The sequence below is a fragment of the Bombina bombina genome, chromosome 4 (genome assembly GCF_027579735.1).
Source record: "Bombina bombina isolate aBomBom1 chromosome 4, aBomBom1.pri, whole genome shotgun sequence".
NCBI lineage: Eukaryota > Metazoa > Chordata > Amphibia > Anura > Bombinatoridae > Bombina > Bombina bombina.
In genome coordinates, this window is record NC_069502.1 from 533,847,944 (window position 1) to 533,862,982 (window position 15,039).

Here is a 15,039-nt window from a genome sequence, read left to right on the forward strand (position 1 = left end):
TATATTTATATAGATATATATATCTATATAAATACATTTATATATATATATATATATAAAGATATATATATATATATATATATATATATATATATACACACACATTTACACATAAACCATAATATATATATATAAGATTATTAAATATTGTTTTATTTGTTATTGGTTTCAGATGCAAACTCTAATAGCTGAACGGAATGCGGAGATAAGAGAAATAGATGTTTCCCAAAGTGATCAATGGGATCCAAGAAGATCTGTAGAAGAACTTGAAAGGGAGTCATCTGCTGACGATTCAGAAAATCAAAGTTATTCAATCGATGAAAATTCTATTCGTCTTGAAAATTTAGAATGGTGTCTTTGTGGTAACTGTCAACTTATGCCTTCCATAATTGAAAGCATTTGTTGTCGTGAAAAGGAAGAGATTCTGTACCACATACCAGATGGTAAATCATGTATTTGCGAGTCTGAAAATCACATACATGAAAATGATCAGGGTTTCCTAAACCGTGTTGCCCAAATAATAGGAAGTCTTGGACCAATGCGTAGTCAATCCCGACAAGCTATTACGCAAAGGTAATTTTAATTCATTAAAATTTTTTAATGAAGAGTCAACCGTTATTTTGTTATAGTTCGAAAATATAGTTTTAATAGTCAATATATACTTTAGCATAAAAAAAACACATTTAGATAAAACTGACAGTGTACCCCTGAATTTATATTGATTTAAAAGATAAATATTCCCGCAATTACAATAGCACCTTTGTTTGCATTACCTGCACAATAATGTTAATATACTCTTTACATCTGTGATTACTTTGTCGGTAAGCCTATGAAAAATGTGCAAACAGCAGACTTATTTAAGTTATTTTAACACAATGGCATCTTAGACAATCAGAGCTGGATCCCATGTAACTACACGCTGCTGAACTCAATTTTATCAACTTGATAAATTTATATATATATTCATTTTTATTTTTATAACAGCTAATTTTTAACTTCTCTTTTTTGAAATAGAGCATATCGTAAACTGTCATATAGAGCCTTTTCAACATGGATAAATGGCGAAATGGGTCCAAGAAATAGGAAACCTATACCATCGTGTGTAGTCAATAGTATTCGACGACGTTTCCCAGCTCCGGATAATATTTATGTTGGTTTCCATTACCCTGAGGATGACGGACCAGCAACAGAGATGATATTAGATTAGTTTATCAAAAATTTATATTTAAAAATTCTATTTCTATCATATTATTTATATTTTTGTTTTCAGGAATTCACTAAAGTTGATATGTTTAAAAAATTTTAATTTTTAAAAAACTTGATTAAAAATATTTAAAATTTGAATATAAATTTGTGTAATTTTTTTATGTCTATGATTCTTGTATATATGAATTCTATTATTTTATTTTTAAATAAGTTTTTAATTTTAAATTTAAGACTAAAAAATTATATATATATATATATATATATTTAGATAGATATATATATATATATATATATATATATATATATATATATATATATATATATATATATATATATATATATGAGACATTTTTTTAATTTTTTAATAATAAAATATATAAATCATGTTGTATAGTTCACAAACTCAATACTGTTTACTACAATCTTAAAATATTTTTTTTTTTTTAATAATAATTGAGATATTGAGCTTATAATTTTTTATTTTATATACTAATGATTGAATACACTTATATGTTAGTTCATGACTACGTATTCAATTGAGTATTTTGAAAAATATATTAAAAAAAAAAAATGTTTAGATATACGTGAAATGAATTTCAATATTGTAAATTATGTCAATTATCTTATATTATGTACAAATTTATCTTTATAAAATTATATCTTTTTAAAATTGTAAATGTCTCTCTCTCTCTCTCTCTATATATATATATATATATATATATATATATATATATATATATATATATATATATATATATATATATGAGAGAGTGAGAGTGAAAGAGAGAGAGTGAGAGTGAAAGAGAGAGAGTGAGAGTGAAATAGATAGAGCGAAAGAGAGAGAGTGAAAGAGAGAGAGTGAGAGTGAACGAGAGACAGAGCGAAAGAGAGAGAGAGAGAGATAGAGAGAGACAGAAAGAAATAGAGAGAAAGAAATAGAGATATAGAAATAAATAGATAGAGAGAAATAAATAGAGAGAGAAATAAATAGAGAGAGAGACATAAATAGAGAGAGATAGAGCGAAAGAGAGAGAGAGGGTTTGAGAGAGAGAGATCGAGAGAAAGAGAGAGAGATCAAGAGAGAGAGAGAGAGTAACAGAGCGAAAGTGAGTGAAAAAGAGATCAAAATAGAGAGAGAGAGAGAAAAAGAACGAAAGATAGATAAAGAGAGAGAGCTAAAGATAGAGAAATAGAGAGAGAGAGAGAGAAATAGAGAGAGTGAGAGCAAAAGAGAGATAGAGCGGCAAAAGAGAGAGAGAGCGAGAGAGACAAATAGAAAGTGAGAGAGAGAGATAGAAAGAAATAGAGAGAAATAAATAGAGAGAAAGAAAGAAATAGAGAGAAAGAAATAGAGAGGGATAGAGCAAAAGAGAGAGAGAGAGCAAGAGAGAGAGATAGAGCAAAAGAGAGAGAGATCGAAAGAGAGAGAGAGATCGAGAGAGAAAGAGAGAGATAGAGAGAGAGAGTGAGTAACAGAGCGGAATCGAGCGAAAGATAGATAAAAATAGAGCAAAATAGAGAGAGAGAGAGAAAGAGATAGAGATAGAGAAAAAGAACGAAAGAGAGATAAAGAGATAGAGCTAAAGATAAAGAAAGAGAGAGAGAGACCGAAAGAGAGATAGAGAGAGTGAGAGAAAGAAATAAAGAGAAAGAAATAGATAGAGAGAAAGAAAGAAATAGAGAGAAAGAAATATAGAGAAAGAATAAGAGAGAGAGCAAAGGAGAGACAAAGAGAGAGAGAGCGAAAGAGAGAGAGAGCGAAAGAGAGAGAGAGTGAGTGAAAGAGAGAGAGAGATAAAAAGATAGAGAAAGTGATTGACATAGATATAGAAAGAGATAGAGAAAAAGAGAGAGAAAGTGATTGAAATAGATAGAAATAGAGAGAGCTTCAGAGAGAGAAAGAGATATATAAATATATATATATTTAGAGATATATATATAGAGAGAGAGTGATATATAAATATATATATATATATATATATAAAAATCGAGAAAGATTTATATATATATATATATATATAGATGTAGAAATAAATTAATATAGACAATCGATAAACTTTCTTTATAATATAATTTCTAATATAAATCAAATTTTATTTTAAAAATTATGTAAAGAGAAAATTATAAACTAAATATATAATAAATTAAAGACAATATCACTTGTAATAATAAACTTTAATAACCAAAAAAAAAAAATTTTATAACACCAAAAATCAAAATAATAAAATAATCAAGATTTGAAATTAGCGCATAGTTGAATGTTAAAGTTTTCTTTGACCAAATCTTGATGTATGCTTTTCAATGAGTAATTTTTTGTCCGGGCGAGGTGTGGAGGCAATGTTTGGTGGTAAAAGCATGTTTTTGGATTCCCATGAATGTGTCGATGTGCCTTCCACTAAATTCAAGACCTCCGTACTCATTTTATGGATGTAAGACAAATCCATGTCATCATATACAGGTCGCACCATCCATTCTTTTTTACTTTTGGGGAAATATGTGTCGAATTGCAATTCACCATAACTTCCACTTCGTGTTGTTGGATGCTTAACTTTGGATTGAACACGATGTGTGTTCATGTTGTTTGCAAGAGCGGCAAGTTTTGTACGAGCCTCCATAGCATCCATCCTGAAATGGATTCTTTTTGGTCTATACTTCAAGACCAAACTATGGAAGACCTCGAGCTTACCGGTATGACAGAAAAAATTAAGATGTCGTAAATCTTTAATAATTTGATCGTTCAACACTATTTTCTCCAACTCATGGAAAGCCTCCGATTGCTTTGTCAGCCATTTTCTCTTTCTTTCTTCATCTTTTTGTAATTCACCATGACCACATGTCCATTCTACGCCATTGTCTATCCAAGAATGTATATTTAGTACATGATATAGACATGATTTCCACAATTTTTCCATTTTCTCGACGTCACCTTCACAAGAAACACTGCAGGACCATAAATGATTGGCAATTGATAATACCCATTTTGAAAGTTCAGAACAATTTTTCTTTCTACTGACAGCAATTATTTTCTTTTTTAGGCTTTTGGTGTAATGCCAAATGTCAAATTGGTGATTGATGTTTTTGTATTCTTCACGCAGTATTTTCCTTATACTGACATGCCTGTCGGTGGCAACCATCACTGGCATTAATCCCTTGCTTATCATTTGGTTCATTGCACGCCGAAATCCTTTTGCTTCCATCGCAACTGATGATGTTGCCTCAGTGACTTGAATAATTTCCAAATTTAAAATTTTTTTGGTTTTGGCCTCCATGGTTGTATATGTACAATATTTTGCCGAAAACCCTGGACTATCGCATTGTCCGTCTCCTGTTATTGCGATACCACGTCCTTTGAAAGTTTCAAGATTTTTTGAACATTCTTCTTTCCAGAAGATGTCCACAGTCGGAAACAGAAATGTTTTCTGGTAATTGTAAAACGTTTGCTTTGACAAAAAAGGTATACCAAAATATGTAAAGTAATCATTAATTTTTTCAAATTGATTACCTGTGAAAAGTAGCGAGGAACAGGCAAGAATGTTTCCTACTGGTTGTTGGCCGATAGTAGGTTGACTATACCATAATGCAGAGTTATGACCGGATTCACATTCTCCGGTTACTATCAACATAGTCCCTACTAGTCTTTTTTGAGTTGACATCATTGGAGAATCACAATTGTTTTTGAAGCGGCATGGGATTAATTTTAATAATTCATCCAAACATCTTTCAAATACTATGTATTTTTTTTCTTCTACAAATACCAAATTATTTAATTCTTCTTGGATTGAAAACTCGTCCATGGTTTCCTCTGTTGTCTCTGGCAGGTATGTAGGATCTTTTGATCCTGTGTCTTGGTCCTCAATCATAGCGTTGTCATCATTTTCTGAGTTTAATGAAATGAATGAAATTTCAGAAACTTCACTCTCTGGTATTATATCAGCTATAGGATTACTGATAATTTGCGGTACATTATCAATTTCAATATCCACTTGTAAGACTGGATTCTGCAGTAAGTTTGTTTCTATACCCTCAGCCATCAGTTCTGCACTTCGAAATGCAATGCTGCCTTCAATAGTATTGTCGTTTGATATGTCACCCATAGTCCAGGTGTATTGATCTTTTTTTTTAAAATAGTCCCTTGTCGATGTACCTTTAGAAAATGTTGGAATAATTTTGTAAGTTTGTACACTTGAACTCAAAGTGCCATGGAAATTATCAAATTGCGTAGAGCTATCTTGATGAACTATATTTTCAGTATTAGTTGAAGATTCTGTAGTGATGATATTACATTTTTGACCACATGCATGACATCTTTGAATTCTGCTTCTTTTTTCAAGTAGAAAAGCTGTTGTTGAGGTGGATGGTGATTCCTGGAAAGTTAAAGCTGATCCTGATGCATCAGGTTTATCAGTTGAAGGTGTTTGAGAATAATGAGTTAATCTCGAAGGAAATATTGTTGGTGCAGCATCTGGTTTTAATTTTTTGTTCACGCCATGTGTGTAGTAGCAATCAGGATGGAAATGTTTTGAACACATCCTGTATCTTAGGTTTTTATTTGTATCAAAGATACGTTGGACCATTATTTCCATTTGATCGCCTGTATATTGATTGGTTTGCTGCAACCACAATTTAATCTTTTCATGAGTCTTCGGAAAGACATGAAAGCTGACATCTTTTTGACCACCAACTCTCTTGCTAGAGCTGGTGCACCCAATTACAATGCAGTCAGGCATAACTTTCAATCTGAAAAATAAATTACAATCAATTAGTTATTTGTATTAACCTTTTTCTTTATATTATATATATATGTGTTATTATTGTAAAATGTTTTAATATTCCAATTTTAGATTAATTGTCATATTTTACGAGAAAATTGAAATCTTAAAATAAAATATTAATACATTAATGTCAATTTAAATGTGTAAATTTGATAGTATAATTTTAAATTACATATTAGATAACTTTGAACTTCATGTAATTATGTTGTTTTTTTTTTTAATGTCTGTAATAAACATCGAAGAAAAAAAAAGTGATATTATAATTTAATATATGATGTAGACAAGGATTTCTATAACTAGTATAGTGTTAGAACTGTATATATATATATATTTTCTTTTTAATATTTATAATTAAAAAATAATTTTACATTTTAAGTTAAAAAATAATAAACTAAAGGGTAGTGCACAGGTCACAATAGACAATGGCCCACCAAGGGTGGTTAAAGAAAAAAAAAAATTATAAAAAAAAAATTAATTATATGTAAAATTTTGAAAGGAAATTATATCTTGTCAGTATTACATGATGTATTTTTAAAAAAATATTTATATTGATATATGAGTTAGTTATAATTTTGGAATAACTCATTCTCTATGTGTGTGTGTATGTGTATATGTATGTATGTGACTGTGTATGTATGTGTCTTTCTATTTTTAAAAAAAATTAAAAAATAATAAATAAAGTGTCACTACAGCATGGTGTTTAAAAATAATGTTAGAGTCAATAGAATACTACTATAGACAGTACGTGGGTGCTGGACCATGTCACAGAATACTATTCAAACTGTATATATTTCTTGTGCGGGTAGGGTCATGCCATGAGTGTCAATGAAATAATACAGACTGTCTAAATGAATATATACACTAATATTGGATTACACAGTGTCACTATATATAGTAATAGGGGGTTATGCCATCTCAACGACTGTGGGCAAAGGGTACATCATTTTTAATTCATGTATGTCTGTCTATCTGTCTAATTCTCTTTTTTTCAATTTCATTCTCTATATTTCTCTCTATATATGAATATCTCTCTAAATTTATTAATCTATAAGATTCTCTCTCTCTCTATTTAGAGTTATGTGTAAATCTAAATATGTCTCTTTCTATCTCTCTCTTTTTCTCTATGTGTATCTGTATCTCTCTCTATTTCGATATCTCTCTTTCTATCTCTCTCTTTATGTCTATCTCTCTCTGTCTCTATCTTTCTCTATCTCTCCTTATATCGCTGTCTCGCTCTGTATCTGTTTCTATCTCAAACACTGCCTCTCTCTCTCTGTCTCTATTTCTGTCGCTCTATTTCGGTCTCTCTCTCTTTACTTATCTATCTCTGTCTATCTCAATTTATGTCTCTCTCTATCTCTCTCTCTTTTTCTATATCTCGCTCTTTCTATCTCTCGCTGTCTTTCTCTGTCTCTCTCTCTCCCTCTCTTTATGTCTATCTCTATTTCTGTCTCTCTCTTTCTGTCTATCTGTTTCTCTATATCTCTATCTTTCTCTGTCTCTCTCACTGTCTCTCTCTCTTTCTCTATTTCCTTGTATCTCTGATTCTCTTTCTTTATGTTTCACTATATTTTTATCTCTCTATTTCTATATTTGTCTATTTATTGATCTATCTTTCTCTTTGTCTATCTTTAGCTGTTTATCTATATCTCTTTCTCTCAATGTTTCTCTATCTCTGTGTCTCTCTCTATCTCTGTGTCTCTCTCACTGTCTTTATGTCTATGTCTCTTTTTCTATCACTCTCTATCTATATCTCTCTTTCTCTTTTTATTACTATATTTATATCTGTCTATCTATCTCAGTCTCTCTCTCTCTCTTTCTCTCTATCTCTCTCTCTCTTTCTATCACTCTCTTTCTCTCTGTCTATCTCTGTCTCTCTCTCTCTTTCTCTCTATATCTCTATCTCTTTCTATCAATGTCTCGCTCTGTATATGTCTCTCTCTCTCTCTAACTGTCTATCTCTCACTGTCTATCTTTTTCTATCTCTCTCTGTCTCTCTCTCTCTATGTGTTTCTCTCTCTTTCTTTCTCTATCTCTCTCTGTCTTTCTATTTCTCTATATCTCTATCGCTGTCTCTCTTTCTCTCTCTCTCTATCTCTATCTTTATCTTTATTTCTATCTATCTCTATCGCTGTCTCTCTCTTTCTCTCTCTCTATCTCTGTCTCTCTCTCTCTCTATAACTATCTGTCTCAGACTCTATCTGTCTCTGTCTCTCTCCATCTCTTTCTCTATCTCTCTTTTTATCTATCTATCTATCTATCTCTCTCTCTCTCTCGCTCTCTATATCTCTGTCTCTCTGTTTCTATTTATCTATATCTATCTAGATTTATATGTACATATATCTCTATATATAGTTATATATATATATATATATATATATATATATATATATATATATATATATATATATATATATATATCTCTATATATATATATATATATATATATATATGTGTGTGTTTTCGCTTGATAGGGTAGGGAGAACTAACATTGCTCTTTGTATGTGGACCATAAAGAAAATTATTTATTTACAACATCTGTTATACAAAAGTCATTCATAAAAATAAAAAAAGAGAATATAAGCTGAAAACAGCTCCTCAAATGCTAAAAGCAGTAAAATAGGTTATCTATAGTTCATTGCCGGTGAACTGCGGTCAAGTGAGGCGCTGTTTTCAGCTTATCTGATTAGTATTAGTTTTGATAAAGGACATCTGTAGGACTAAACTTCTACTCTTTTTGATTTATATCAGAGGTTGTAAATAAAGATTGATTGGTTCTTATCTACATACAAATTCCTTTGAGAGCACTCCACAGAATTATGCTATACTAAATTACACCTTGAGGATTGCAACAAGGCTGTAGATACACATATACGGATGTAGTGCTATGCCACATGCAAAAAATTAAATCTATATATATATATATATATATACACATATACAGATATATATATACACATATATATATATATATATATATATATATATCAAACATATAAAAAAAAATATATATATATATATATATATATCTATATAGCTACATATAGGTATATATATATATATATATATATAGTGAGAGAGATCTCTCAGTATCTCTCTCTATATATCTCTCTCTCTATATATATATATATATATATATATATATATAAATCTATTTCTCTCTATATATATATATATTGTGCGATAAATATATATATCTAGATCTATATATAGATCTGTATATATATATATATATATATATATATATATATATATAGATAGAGAGAGAGAGAGAGAGAGAGAGAGAGAGAGAGAGAGAGAGAGAGAGAGATATTGAGATATATATATATATATATATAAATATATATATATATATATATATATATATATATATATATATATATATATATATATATATATATATATATATATATATATATATATATATATATATATATATATAGAGTTAAATTAAATTTAATTATTTGTAAGTACACATCTATATTATTTTTTTAGGGTTCTTCAGATAAAATATTGAAAGATAATTTGAATTCTAGATATAGTAAGCTCTGTTTCTCTGTCTTTAGTGCTTTCTTTATCTATATTTACGTTCTTTCAATGTAGAATAAAAGGGGTTTGAAATATTTGAAAGATAACACTAAAGAATAGATAAAGAAAAGAGCTTTCAAGAAGCTATTAAAATATCCAAACATGAGTAACACATCACTTATAAAGTTTTAAAAGCTGAAAACTAACCTGCAGCACAGAAATTTATTGAAATCAAAGAAATTGACTATAGAAATTCAAAGAAATGTAACATGAATGTTCAATGCAAAGAAGTGAGAACATATAATTAATTTTAACAATTATAATGCTAATTTGTTAAAAATGTTGAATATATATAGAGCTAGTGAAAATAAAATAAAATTGGTATGCTTATAAAATAAAATTTGATCATTTGAAAACATTTATAAACAAACAAAAAAAATTGAGTAAAACAATGACTTATGAATGAGCTATGTAGATGATCCCAATTATTGGAGATGAAAATGGTTATAAATAAATTGAAAATAATCATATATTGATTGATACACGGCTATAGCATTAAAAATGTGAAAACTTATAGATATAACATTGACCGCCAAAAAATAATTCACATATCAAATAAAGAAGAATAACTGAAAAAAAGTAATATTTACTAATTTACCGAGATTATATTGTCATATTGTGAGGCAGCATTGGTTAGAATGTAATTAGATATTGTTCTAATTAGAAATCTCAAAGCTATTCAAATATATGCCAGCGTCCCACCCAAAATAAAAACAAGGATTACATACTTTGAAAATGTATAAATTCAAAAAGATAAAGCTGATTAAAAGTATAATATTGCGAGAATAATTTCAATATAGTATTTTGAATTTCAATAAGTATTATTATTAGACATAACTTACTTGGAAGGATCAAAGTAATAGGTTTTAAAACGGACCGCCGAAAAATGTATTTCAGTTGCTGCCTGCGATGAACGTAACTAACAAGTTCAATGACTAGATCGTTATATGCGCAACAATGTATCTGGCAGCGGGGGAAGTGGCGCATGCGCATAAAATACTTACTCTGTGAACGCGCAAAAAACGTGACGACAACAAAGGGGTGAGAACGCTTCCTGTAATAACAGAGAGAAACACGGAAGTGGCATGGGGGAGGAGGATGGAATACAACGCTTGAAAATAAAAAGTTTGGATTACAGGTAGAATAAATAATTATTTTTAAAAAAAAAGTTAGCGACTACATTATTAGTGATATTTACTATCAATATATGATTGCAATTACTTGAAACTTTACCTTACCTTTAAGTCATTTTTCTTATTGGTTTCCTGTTTTTTTAAAATCAGATGTTTTTTTTCAGAACAGCAAATATTGGTTTTTATTTTAACTATATGCTCTGTATTATATAATTTCTTACACTGTATATTCAAAATCAAATTTTGGTACATTGTGACTAATGTTGTCCCTCCTATAAGAACGTAACAGCTGTTCATGGGAATGTATTACTTAGAATACTTACATCTGTATGCATAAGGTCTATCTGCATATTCTCAAATTGCTATTTTTGTTAATTGGGGTTTGTGTGATAGATGGGAATTATTTAAACACTCTCTGTTAATTTTGTTATAATTCAAAAAGAAAAGGTGAGAGGTCTAGTTCAGAGTTCAGGCCTTTGGGGTATAGAGTATCATATTTGTAGATCAGTTCGGCTTCCTTTATTAACAATTTCTTCTCTATATTCCCACCTCTCCAATGTTTATGTACTTTCTTTATGGCCCAATATTTTAAATGTTTAGTATTGCCTTTGTGAACTGTTTTGAAATGTTTGTATAAGTGAGTGTCGTCCTTACCATTTTTGAAATTGCCAATGTGCTCTCTTATACGGTCCCTTACCATTCTTGTAGTTTCTCCAAAGTAAAAAAGATTACAGGAGCATTTTAAGACATAAATTATATTTTTATTAGTACATCTTATGATATCTTGAATAATGAGGGGTCTTGTAACATTATTGATTTTGATATTCTTCACTTTACTGCTATGGCTACAGGCCTTGCATGAATAGCAGGGAAAAAAAACATAATATCTTTGCCTGTTAGATCTTTTTGTTTAGAAATAATTTTCTTTGTTTTTTTCAGTTCACTAGGGGCTAAGAGTGTCTTTAAGTTTATTATATAAGGGCTATCTGATAGGTTCCTTGGAACCTGCTATTTTTCAGTTCTGGACCCATAAATGTATAATCTCAAATATTGCTATTGATAATCCACTTTTGACTACTCAGTCCCCAAGTTCCGTTTTATCCTATGTAAGGAGGTTTCACACATAATAAATTGTAAACACTGTTAACGATACAAATTACCCACATCCCCCTTTTTAGTAACAATTTTTGTTTCTTTTTTGATATCACTTAGAAAAGTTTATATCCACTCCTAATTTTAGCACATAAAATCTTAAGAACAACACTTGTTTCTCAACAACTGTTTATGCTACAAATTAACTAATTTTTATTTTAACAATTTTAGCATATATTTCAAAGTCTTTAGTGAGACAGGGAAGTATGTGATAGAATCCTCAAGTGATTGTACTGAACCGAGAGATTTGCAGGCTCTTACCTGAATGTGTAGGGTCCACCAAAGCACTGGTCCTGGGGCCCTTTCGCTCTGCCTAAAATGCAGGCTTGGTTTTAATTTATAGGGTCATAATCAGCTACAGCATGTATTTTTTCTGACTCTGCACTACTGAGTAACAAGTGTTGCTGATTGGATCAGTGGCATTTTCCAAAAGGTACTTTTACTGTGTGTTTAATCCCTTTGTGGTCAATAGTCTTAAAATTACATGCTCCAATAAATTAGAGTATGTTATTTTTTAACTGTTATGGCTGTTTAACTGGGAAGTTTAGTGAAAACTTGACCAAGGTACCAAATAATGTTTAGCATTTTTTGCTATCACTCAATTTAAACAGAAACAGACCTTGACTTTTTTTAGATTTACCTTTCAAAACTATCGGCTAGATTTAGAGTTTTGTCGGTAACGACCCGCGTAGCTAACGCTGGCTTTTTTCTGGCCGCACCTTTTAAATAACTCTGGTATTGAGAGTCCACAGAATGGCTGCGTTAGGCTCCAAAAAAGGAGCGTAGAGCATATTTTTAACGCAACTTCAACTCTCGATACCAGAGTTGCTTACGGACGCGGCCAGCTTCAAAAACGTGCTCGTGCACGATTCCCCCATAGGAAACAATGGGGCTGTTTGAACTGAAAAAAAAACTAACACTTGCAAAAACGCCGCGTTCAGCTCCTAACGCAGCCCCATTGTTTGCTATGGAGAAATACTTCCTACGTCTGCACCTAACACTCTAACATGTACCCCGAGTCTAAACACCCCTAACCTTATACTTATTAACCCCCAATCTGCTGCTCCCGCTATTGCTGACCCCTGCATATTATTTTTAACCCCTAATCTGCCGCTCCGTACACCCCCGCCACCTACATTATCCCTATGTACCCCTAATCTGCTGCCCTAACATCGCCGACCCTTATATTATATTTATTAACCCCTAATCTGCCGCCCCCAACGTCGCCTCCACCTAACTACACTTATTAACCCCTAATCTACCGACCGGACCTGAGCGCTACTATAATAAATGTATTAACCCCTAATCCGCCTCTCTCCCGCCTCAATAACCCTATAATAAATAGTATTAACCCCTAATCTGCCCTCCCTAACATTGCCGACACCTAACTTCAAGTATTAACCCCTAATCTGCCGACAGGAGCTCACCGCTATTCTAATAAATGTATTAACCCCTAAAGCTAAGTCTAACCCTAACACTAACACCCCCCTAAGTTAAATATAATTTAAATCTAGCGAAATAAGTTAACTCTTATTAAATAAATTATTCCTATTTAAAGCTAAATACTTACCTGAAAAATAAATCCTAATATAGCTACAATATAAATTATAATTATATTATAGCTATTTTAGGATTTATATTTACTTTACAGGTAATTTTGTATTTATTTTAACCAGGTACAATAGCTATTAAATAGTTAAGAACTATTTAATAGCTAAAATATTACAAAATTACCTGTAAAATAAATCCTAACCTAAGTTACAATTAAACCTAACACTACACTATCAATAAATAAATGAAATACAATTCCTACAAATAAATACAATTAAATAAACTAACTAAAGTACAAAAAATAAAAAAGAACTAAGTTACAAAAAATAAAAAAATATTTACAAACATTAGAAAAAAATTGCAACAATTTTAAACTAATTACACCTACTCTAAGCCCCCTAATAAAATAACAAAGACCCCCAAAATAAAAAAATGCCCTACCCTATTCTAAATTACAAAAGTTCAAAGCTCTTTTACCTTACCAGCCCTGAACAGGACCCTTTGGCGGGGCATGCCCCAAAGAATTCAGCTCTTTTGCCTGTAAAAAAACACATACAATACCCCCCCCCAACATTACAACCCACCACCCACATACCCCTAATCTAACCCAACCCCCCCTTAAATAAACCTAACACTAAGCCCCTGAAGATCTTCCTACCTTATCTTCACCATACCAGGTTCACCGATCGATCCAGAAGAGCTCCTCCGATGTTGTGATCCAAGCCCAAGCGGGGTGCTGAAGATGTCCATGATCCGGCTGAAGTCATCATCCAAGCGGGAGCTGAAGAGGTCCATGATCCGGCTGAAGTCATCATCCAAGCGGGAGCTGAAGAGGTCCATGATCCGGCTGAAGTCTTCTATCAACGGCATCTTCAATCTTCTTTCTTCCGGATCCATCTTGCAGACCTCCGACGCGGAACATCCTGCTGGCCCGACGGACTACCGACGAATGAAGGCTCCTTTAAGGGACGTCATCCAAGATGGCGTCCCTCGATTCCGATTGGCTGATAGGATTCTATCAGCCAATCGGAATTAAGGTAGGAAAATTCTGATTGGCTGATTACCACCATTTTACAGCCAAATACCATCATATTAAATTTTTTTTTAACTTATTTGGGATTCTCACCGAAATTATTTACATATTGTTTGTGCAGTCATACCACAAATGGTTATAAAATCTTCTCTTTGATCCCCTTTGTTTAGAAACAGCAGACATGCATGGCTTTGCAATTAGTTTTTTGGCAATTGGAAATTCGTTAATTGAAGCTGGGCACTACATTTGAAATTTCTGGAAGCCAATAGGGTAAATAATTTTTATTAGATAGTGATTATATGAGTGTAACCGTTTATTTAAATGTATTTATGTTGTGCTTGGTGCATATTTTTATCTAGGGTTAGACTTAGGGTTAGGTTTAGGTGTTAATAACTTTAGTATAGTGGCGGAGATGTTAGGGACAGCAGACTAGGCGTTAATAACATTATTATTATTATTATCGGTTATTTGTAGAGCGCCAACAGATTCCGCAGCGCTAATGTAGGTTGCAGCAGATTAGGGGTTAATAATATTTAACAAGTCTTTATGATGCAGGAGTGCTGCGGTTTAGGGTTTAATATGTTTATTATAATGGCGGCGATGT

At 31.3% G+C, this 15,039-nt stretch overlaps 1 protein-coding gene across 1 annotated transcript in view; it reads left to right on the forward strand.

Annotated features, from left to right (window-relative positions):
• Positions 1-1,350, forward strand: part of LOC128657630 (P2X purinoceptor 7-like) — a 2,513-nt gene extending 1,163 nt beyond the window's left edge. The window contains exons 2-3 of the mRNA XM_053712015.1: positions 173-573; positions 1,015-1,350. Coding sequence (XP_053567990.1) covers positions 173-573; positions 1,015-1,207 — 594 coding nt within the window. The 3' untranslated portion in view covers positions 1,208-1,350. The remainder of the gene's footprint in view (positions 1-172; positions 574-1,014) is intronic.
• Positions 1,351-15,039: the final 13,689 nt, after the last annotated feature.